The sequence below is a fragment of the Monopterus albus genome, unplaced genomic scaffold (genome assembly GCF_001952655.1).
Source record: "Monopterus albus unplaced genomic scaffold, M_albus_1.0 scaffold442.1, whole genome shotgun sequence".
Taxonomy (NCBI): Eukaryota; Metazoa; Chordata; class Actinopteri; order Synbranchiformes; family Synbranchidae; genus Monopterus; species Monopterus albus.
This window is the reverse complement of record NW_018128322.1, coordinates 78,559-87,299: the sequence shown is the minus strand read 5'-3', so window position 1 is coordinate 87,299 and position 8,741 is coordinate 78,559. Positions and strand designations below refer to the sequence as shown.

The following is an 8,741-nucleotide window of genomic DNA, read 5'->3' as shown; positions in this document are numbered from 1 at the left end:
TTGAGATATGTTATTGAAATGCTACCAGTGAGCCTGATGTGTTAATAAGCATTTGTTTGTTTCTCTAGGATTATGTCATTGACTCCAACTGGCGCTTCAGAAGCACAGTGATGACTCCCATGTTTGTTGAAACCCAAAGCTCTCAAGAGAGTGTGGTGACCTCTCAGTCGGGAGTCATGAAGGGGAAGCTCAGAGCCACTCAGACATCCCTGGTGTTCACCCAAACCCAAACATCAGGTACAGCTGTAGATCGCTATGCCAATATTAGTGCAACAATATAAGATGCAGTTGCACTAATATTGGCATAGCAATATGCGAGACGCATAAGCGGAGGAAAATGGATGGATAGATGGATATAAGATGCGGTCTTGGATCAGTCACTCAAAGATCTTTCTGTAAATCTTAAGTAGTGGGAGAAAAGGCTCACACTTTGTTGTGTTTTCATATATTTGCAATGCAAATATACTTCATTTGAAATGGAATCATTTGATTATAAACACAAATTTTTGGTGAAGAGAAATGTTAACTTCTTGTTTGTTTTTTACCCAGGTCGACGTACAGCCTACAACTGGCTAACGGGCAGCACTGTGGATACTCTAGCAGAGTACACTCCTGGCTCTGAAGCTCTGTCTTCACTGTTGGTGTTCAATAAGAAAGCAGAGGGACAAGCTACAGCCAGGAGACCAGTAGGAGAGGGATTTGGCCTGAGGCGCCTTACTGCATCAACCACTGAGGTGGACAGTCGCACTAGAGGTTAATGTGAAAAACGTACATTTTGAATATGGAGTATTAACATGCTTCACATTCATAAAGGTGTATTAGCTAAGGTTTTACACATTGTCTGATGAACCCAGTGACAGTACCTGGTGTCTCTCCGTTGTACTACACCCTGCTGCCCCCAGCCCTTCTGTTGTTATTCCAGCTTCTCCGCCCTGTGTTGTCAAAGTAGGGTCTGTAAATTAGCCCTGCCTGCTGCCTAGCCAAGGTTAGATTGAGTGTTTTTACCACCACCAGTAGTCATTTCAAATAGCCAGCCATAGAAGAGCTCTGGGCAGCTACAAGTCTGAAACTGAAATCTTGACTGCCAAAGCACAGAGGTGCCATTGTTTTGCACAGACAGACGGAGTGGGACAAAGAAAGAGCAAAAACCAGTGTTAACATCAGTTTGGCTTTTTGACACGGAGAGTGTTTAAAGCAGCTAGAAGACTCGTATTTGATCCAGATGTGATGTTCTTCCTTCTGGTTGTGTTACCATCTAAAGCTAATGTATCTATTTTGGTAACATTGTCCACCTAGCATGGTCCCGATTTTACCTTTGTGTTGAATTAATATGATTGCTTTGTGTCCTTAGCAGTAACCAGAGAGTTCTACTGGACTGAGACATTTACTGTTGGTCAGCTAACAGACCGGAGGCTGCATTTTGTACAGTTTAGGGTCCTGGAACTGTTTTTATTGGGTCGCCATTTGACAGAGTAAAATGCATAACAATGCTAGGATGTGTTCATTCATTTTCCAAATCAAAACAGAAAAAGAGCGTTCTTTTTTCTACACGAGTCTGTGTGCAAGGCTCGCTCTCTCTCACCTGCTCTCTCCCTTATCAGCCTGATCTCAGCAGGCCCCAACTGCCCACTGAAGTTTGGACATTTTCACAGAGGGCTGATAAGTTTTTCTCCCAAACTGCTTAGATATTATACAGCCTGTAGTTACAAGTCAGATTTATTTATACCGCACTTTACAACAGCCGACAGGTTGACCAAAATGCCTTACATAACAAAAACAAAACACAAATCAGTAAATACAAAACACACTAACATACAAATCCAATATCAGCTCAACTAGAACAATTGAAAGCAAGTTTAAAAAATTTTGTTTTAAGTTCAGATTTAAAAGAATAAGCTGAGCACTAGTGGCAAAGCTTTCCATAGCTTCAGGGCAGCAACAACAAAGGCGCCGTCTCCCTGTCTCTTACACCCAGTTTATCATGCTTCTCTGACAGGATGCTCTTAAGAGTATTTACGGGTTGCCAAAAGTTCAGTGAAATAAGATGCAGGGAGGCCATTCAGTGCCTTATAAACAAATTTTAAAATCAATCATAAAACAAACAGGGAGCCAGTGAGAAAAGCACAAAATAGGATAAACATGCTCATATCTGGAGGAGTAAGTCAAAAAAGAAGCAGCTGCATTTTGTAGCAGCTCAAGGTGAGAAAGGAGAGAGTCCTACATAAAGCACATAAAAATAATCAAGCCTCAACCTGATAAGTGCATGAATAGTGTTTCAAGGTCTTTCCGACTGAGAAAGGACCAAACCTTAGAGCACAAACACAGCTGGAAAAGGCTGGTTTGTACCACAGAACTAATCTGTCAAATTTCAGATTATTGTCAAAATGTATTAATCATAACATGAAATTTCTCATTTCACATACAACTCGTGAGTCAGGTATGTAACACTGAACACGATGCGATAGTGGCTGGAACATTAGTGCTTTATCACTGGGGCTAAAAACATTCCTCTGTATGATCTGCTTGTGTTTCTGCAGATACATCTGCTACAAACAATGTAGCTGCCTGTGTTAAGGCTGGTCTGTCCTTTTTGACTGTCATGAATATAACATTTGATGCTGTTGTCAGACAGTCCGAGTGATCTTTGTTTGTTATAAGCTGGTGAGAAATTTAACCGTTTTAACTGTTGGAAGATTCACTCAGGATTCTTATTTGAGCTGGGAAACTGAAATACAAGCTGTAGGTTCTATGTTGATCTGCTTTTGCAGTCACAGCCTCTGTGCTGACTTCATTTGCAGGATGATCATTGCTTCAGTCCTGTCATTCATACCTCGATGTTCTGTTGATCTCTGGAGCAATCACGGTGAGGTACATGTTGCTAATGTGATTATCTTTTATATCTACGGATCAACAGCAGAAAATGAGCAGCGTAATAACATCCTAAGACTGAGACGCAGATTTCTCAAAGATCAGGAGAAAGTCAGCTTGAGTTATGCCCAAAAGGAGATCCGACAGCAACGGCAGAAAAAGGTAACAGCCATCCAGCAGCCAATATACTCATCCATATTTATTCCTTGTGCTGTAAATGTTTTAATGCTGAATGGCAGCACAAAAATGTTTCAACATTGATTACTGTATAGTCAAGTATTCACCTGTCACAAAATTATTTAAACTGGAAGTGTCCCTAAAGTTCAGCCATCTGTTGGGTGTCCCACAGGAAGAAAAGGCTGATAAAAGGCTGCGAAAAGAGGCTCAGGTGAGTCTCTATCGCAGCTACAGAGTGGGAGATTTCCCAGACATCCAGATCCAGTACAGTAGTCTCATTGCCCCTCTACAGGCACTGGCCCAGGTAAGACTGCATTTGCTTTGTGTGTCCCTGCACTTGTAAATAAACTAGCACGAAAGAGAGAAAACTTTCCTCCTTCCATCCTTGGTTCTTTTTATGCATGTTCCCTCTAGAGAGACCCGATTTTTGCCAAACAACTGTTCAGCTCCCTGTTTGCTGGTGTCCTCCAAGAAATGGACAAACGCGACCCAAGTAAGAGTGAGAGTGTTAAAGAGGAGCTGCGGTGCAACATGAATGCTTTCCTGAGCAGGAGTACACTCTGCTTCCCCCCTTTCATAGCATGTGTACAGGTACGACACTCAACAACAGCTAGTAAAGTCCTGAACTGATAAAATTACAGTTCCGTTCCCTGATGGTGTCAAAATGAACATAGTCCTCATAATAACTGCTGTACTAATATATTTATGTCCAGTGAGAAGGGCTAATTATGACTTAGATTAGGATGTTAAACCAGGTTTTAGGATCTTTGCATTAATTTTACAGTTCTCTCTGGAGTGTAGAGAGAAACACAGTACTGTGTTCTCTTCTGTGCTTGTGTTTTCTACATTATTAGTAGTTTTTGCATTTACAGAAAAATACATTGTAAGTGTTTGCTTGCAATGCTTTGAAGTTGTGATGCAAAACAAGGTTGTAGTCAAGCTGTTCACCTCTGTCAACATCCTTGCTTGTAAAAGGCTTGATTACTAAAATCAAAGTCAAAGCTCTGCTTAATGCTTCAAGCTACAGTGAAAACTGATACTCTGCTGGTTGTTTTGTCAGGACATGTGCTTCCAGCATAAGGAACTGCAGCAGCTCGATCCAGCAGCCGTCAGCTCCACCAGCATTGTGAGTGTGCAGCAGCCATCGGGCATCCTGCTGCTGGAAGAGAGCTTGCTGCACACCGCTGTCCAAGATGAACCTCCAGCAAAACGACCACGCGGACGTAAAGATATCCACATAGACACCAAAAAATGGATCCATCTTGCAAAGTATTGTACTGCTAGTCCTACATGTCATTGTAGTTGAGTGTTATAAACAGAGTAAAATACTTGATCATCTTTAGTGTTTGGGTGTTCTGTTGTCATCTTGTCATGTCATGAGGAGATTATAAAGGTCTCAGGGAGGTGCGTTGTGCACATTGAACAGTAAAGCAGGTCTTCTCATACATAGGCCAAGTTCCTCATACCTGCACTGAAGATGCTGTGTATAGCTAATCAGATACAGACAGTAATGAATTGTATAACGATGTCAGTGCAGTGACGCACCAAGGTCTGTTTTAATGCCGATTCATCTCGTCAGTTTTCCCTTTACTCTGGAGACATTCATGTGTTGCATGTGGACCTACACATTTTGTCAGATTGTTAACGTCAGGAGCCATACTGTCACTTTGGGGTGATTTTGGTTGTTTTTTTTTAGATGTAATGCTCAGCGTGCTCTCCTGTCTCTCTCTCCTCTAGGCTTTACAGGTCTTTGGGTGATTATGATGTCATGCGCAGCATCTTTGGTGGTAAAGTTGGGACCAAGTCAGTCACCAGTGAAGCGCTTCAAGCTGAAGCAAACAGTGACTTTGCTGAAGCTGTGAAGCTTTACAATGAGGTACAGTCAAGGGTTTCTTCCATGACAGTAGAAACTGGTGGTTTATTTGTGCTGTGATTAGATTTACTGTAGAAGTTACTGTCGAAATAAAGAAATGTGGCAAAGTGCTTAGGTAGCATGTCAGTGCAGTGTTTCACCTTTACTAGTATGTAGTATTAGGCATCCAGGTTTTAGGCAGAGAGAAATACAGACTGTCTTGCTTGCTGACAGGCTCTCAATACTGAGGACTGGAGTGATGGTGAGCCCACTGACTCTGAAAAGGACTTCTGGGAAATGGCTGCTATGGAATCCTACAGTCATTTGACTGAGTGGAAGTCACTGGAGTACTGCTCCACAGTGAACATAGATGAAAACTCCCCACCCAACCTTGACAAAATGTGGTCAGAGCCTCTGTACCAGGTAACAGAAATGACCAAACTCTTTATCTTTGGTATTAAAATACTGCTGTGAGAATTTACACCCAACTTTGACAAGAAAAACAAAATAATTCTCATCACTGAGCACTGGAGCCAGACATGTGATGCAGTGCAAAAATGTAGTGAAATGTATGGATAAAAAAAAAAAAAAAAAGTTTAAGAGTCATGTTAAATGTACATGAGCTGTAGTGCTTCATCAACGTAACTCTTTTGCATTTGTGCCAGGAAATGTATCTCCCACACATGATGCGCAGCATGTTGAAACAGCTGCAGCTGGGTGAGAGGGACCAAGCTCTTCTTAGCTTTGTTGACAAAGCCATGAAGGTGGAGGAGCACAAGAAGCTGCTGGAAAGTCACTACAGCCAAGAGCTCAGCTTGCTGTACATCCTGCAGGAGGACTATGACCGTGCTAAATACTACACCAACTATGCCATGCAGCTCTTTATGGAGGTCTGTTGTTACACATCTTTTTTGTCCATCACCTAGGTTTTAGATCAACAAACACTATTAACTTTTACTTTTAAAGGCAAAAAGTTGATGAATGTATTGTACATATAGGATATGTAGAATTTGTTTGTACTGTAAATCTCTCCATAAAGTTTATAGTGAACAGAGTAAAATGCATTTTTGGTCAGAGGCTGGGCCACAGCATGCACTCAGTGTCATTGCCTCACACAGAGCTACTCCAGTGTGGATACAGTGTTGACTGAGAGTCGGCTGAGCATCCTGCAGTCAGTGCAGGCCTTAACTGAGATCCAGGACTTCCTGCTGTTCATCAAAAGAGAGGGTGCGTGGATGTCGCCTTCCAAACTCAAACAATGAAGAACAAGTAGAATAATAGTAAAAAGTAGTAGTTTCCTCCCTAAGTTGGCTTTCTGTTATTTTTACTGAGACTTTCTTTAACACTTTCAGCACAATTCGTTTGTCCTGTGCTCAGAATTTAGTAACTCTCTGTGTATTCATTAGTGTCTGTGAGCTCCCTCAAGCAGCTCATCAGATTGTGGACTGAGCGGTATCCTGATGCTAAAGTGGATCCAGTGAATGTTTGGGACGACGTCATTACATCTCGGTAAGGACACAGTTTTAAAATTCTGCTTATAAATATATCAGATAAAATATGACAAAGCCTCAAGTTTGATTTCTGTGGTTCAGATGTTTCTTCTTGGACAAGATCAGGGAAAAGCTGAAGGGCCACCCTCCCCGTGACCTTATGGAAGCGGATGGTTCGGAAGACCCAGCATGTGATGTTGATGCACTAATAAATGACTGCAGGTTCAGCATGAAGCTGCACATGGCTGACAGTGCACTGAAGCAGGTGACCCAAACACCTTTTTATTTTCTTTTAACCAGTTTCAACATGGTTTTTTTGTGTTGTCACATTGCAACCACAAGCTCATCAGGACCTTCTAATAATGTTTCAGAATAACTTTCCTGTTGCTACCAAGCTGCTGAAGGAACTTCAAAGAGAAGCCAAAACAAACAGAGGCTGGTTGATGCAGTGGGTCCACAGTTTTAGCCACTACAGCCATAAACGCAGCCAGGCCCAAGATCCAGTGGAGCAAATCAGTGCCATGCTGAAGACCATCCCTCTCCTGGGTAAGAACTCCTGTGCTTTATTACACAGTTTTAGATTGACTTTTTATCATTTGTGAAAATTTCTAATAATGTGGTGAATTTAAAAGGTACCCTTTGGAGCTAAGTTTACATTCAGTGATACTCACCAAACACATTTTGTGTTTACTTGACGTCTAACCTCTAAATATTTGCAAAGTTTAAATCCTGCATTGTTCACAACCAAAATGTCTTGCTAACCGACTTCTTTATTGCTGTCTTTGTTGGCGTGTCCCATATTTAGCTGCCAACACATTTCAAGATCAGAGAAAATCTCCATTTAATTTGTGGTGTTGTGCTGATATAACGTTAAGAAGTACCAGTTCAAAGCTGTGATAAGGTACTCGAATAAATGCATCTGATTCATTAATGGCATGCTGGGAACCATTGAGTTTTTTTGTCAAGGATAAGTTCTGTGCAAATGTGGCTGCTAATGCTGATGGTTAAAAGTAAGTTTGACTATCTGTAAACAATCCTCTACATGTTTACTCTGCACCATCTCCATTAACTTGCAGGTGTCATCAATGTTCCTGAACACACCATTATAGCTGAGTATTTCTTATTATGTTTAATATACATCGATCGGCCACATTAAATCTACCAGGTGGCTTTAATGTTGTGGCTGATTGGTGTAACAGTTTGCTTTTTACATGTTTCATGCGTCAGAAAGGGCATCCAGCGTAAAACACGTGCCAAATGTCAACATGTGAGTCATCAGTGTGAGTATTTTGGATTAACTGGAGGCTTTTTAGGGAATTATTGGGACATCCTGATAGCAAAGAGTTGCAGTAGTCCAGCCTGGAAATAACAAATGCATGGACCAGTTTTTTAGCATCACTTTGAGACAGGATGCTCCTGATTTTGGTGATATTGTGCAGGTGAAAAAAGGCAGTTCTAGAGACTTGGTTCATGTGTGATTTAAAGGACATATCCTGTTCAAGAATGACTCCAAGGTTCCTCACAGTAGGACTGGAGGTGAGAGCTATGTCATCTGATTAGTCACTACACAATTAAATGTGCCAAAGAATGGGAGAGCATCATATGGAAGCTCAGTATAAGAGTTAAATGATGTTTATCTGTTATTTGGCCCCAAAGAGGGGGGTGTCAGGCCAGGCCATTCATTGTCTTGCTCAAGGACACTTCTACATGTGGACTGGACAAGCCAGGAATCGGACTGCTAATCTTCCGGTTAGGACAGGACCCGCTCTGCCTCCTGAGCCACAGCTGCCCTGAACTTAGCCCATGTTCAGATCAGCTATATCGGCTCACTGGTGAATGTAATGGGATCATGTACTCTGGAATAAATGGCCTTATTTTCCAACAGAAATGCAGGAACACGTAGCCTAAATGGATTCATTACTTATCAGCCTGTCCGCTGACAGCAGAGGTGGCGTTTATGCCTGTAATTCAGGAGTCATTTTGTCTGGCATTATACCTGCCTGCCACTGGGGACCTAACCTCTGGTTAGGAGGGCTACTACATGTAATGTTGACAAAACCTAGCATATGTATGGCTAGTAAATGAGGCCTTTAGTGTTAACTATTACCATTGATTTGATTTGATTTATTCATTCAAGCATGTAAAACAGTTGATATGTCAACACATGTAATTTCACACATATCCAACAATAATAATCCAATATCAATTTACTTATACCTAGTACATGCTTGAACGGAGTAGGAAGAAGTTAGACTTATCTAGTCCTACCCCATGACATCATCTTACAACTTTTAAGTCCTAAGCAATATCTCTACATAAATAATTATCCTCTACACCACACAAGTAATATACTA

The 8,741-nt window shown here is 41.4% G+C and overlaps 1 protein-coding gene across 1 annotated transcript in view; it reads left to right on the top strand.

Moving 5' to 3' along the window:
* Window positions 1-8,741, top strand: part of prkdc (protein kinase, DNA-activated, catalytic subunit) — a 139,607-nt gene that overhangs the window by 68,380 nt on the left and 62,486 nt on the right. The window contains exons 58-70 of the mRNA XM_020587171.1: window positions 69-237; window positions 550-753; window positions 2,915-3,030; window positions 3,218-3,349; window positions 3,460-3,636; window positions 4,106-4,314; window positions 4,783-4,921; window positions 5,132-5,320; window positions 5,563-5,787; window positions 6,016-6,124; window positions 6,304-6,406; window positions 6,490-6,652; window positions 6,759-6,933. Of these exons, the coding sequence (XP_020442827.1) occupies window positions 69-237; window positions 550-753; window positions 2,915-3,030; window positions 3,218-3,349; window positions 3,460-3,636; window positions 4,106-4,314; window positions 4,783-4,921; window positions 5,132-5,320; window positions 5,563-5,787; window positions 6,016-6,124; window positions 6,304-6,406; window positions 6,490-6,652; window positions 6,759-6,933 (2,110 nt within the window). The remainder of the gene's footprint in view (window positions 1-68; window positions 238-549; window positions 754-2,914; window positions 3,031-3,217; window positions 3,350-3,459; window positions 3,637-4,105; window positions 4,315-4,782; window positions 4,922-5,131; window positions 5,321-5,562; window positions 5,788-6,015; window positions 6,125-6,303; window positions 6,407-6,489; window positions 6,653-6,758; window positions 6,934-8,741) is intronic.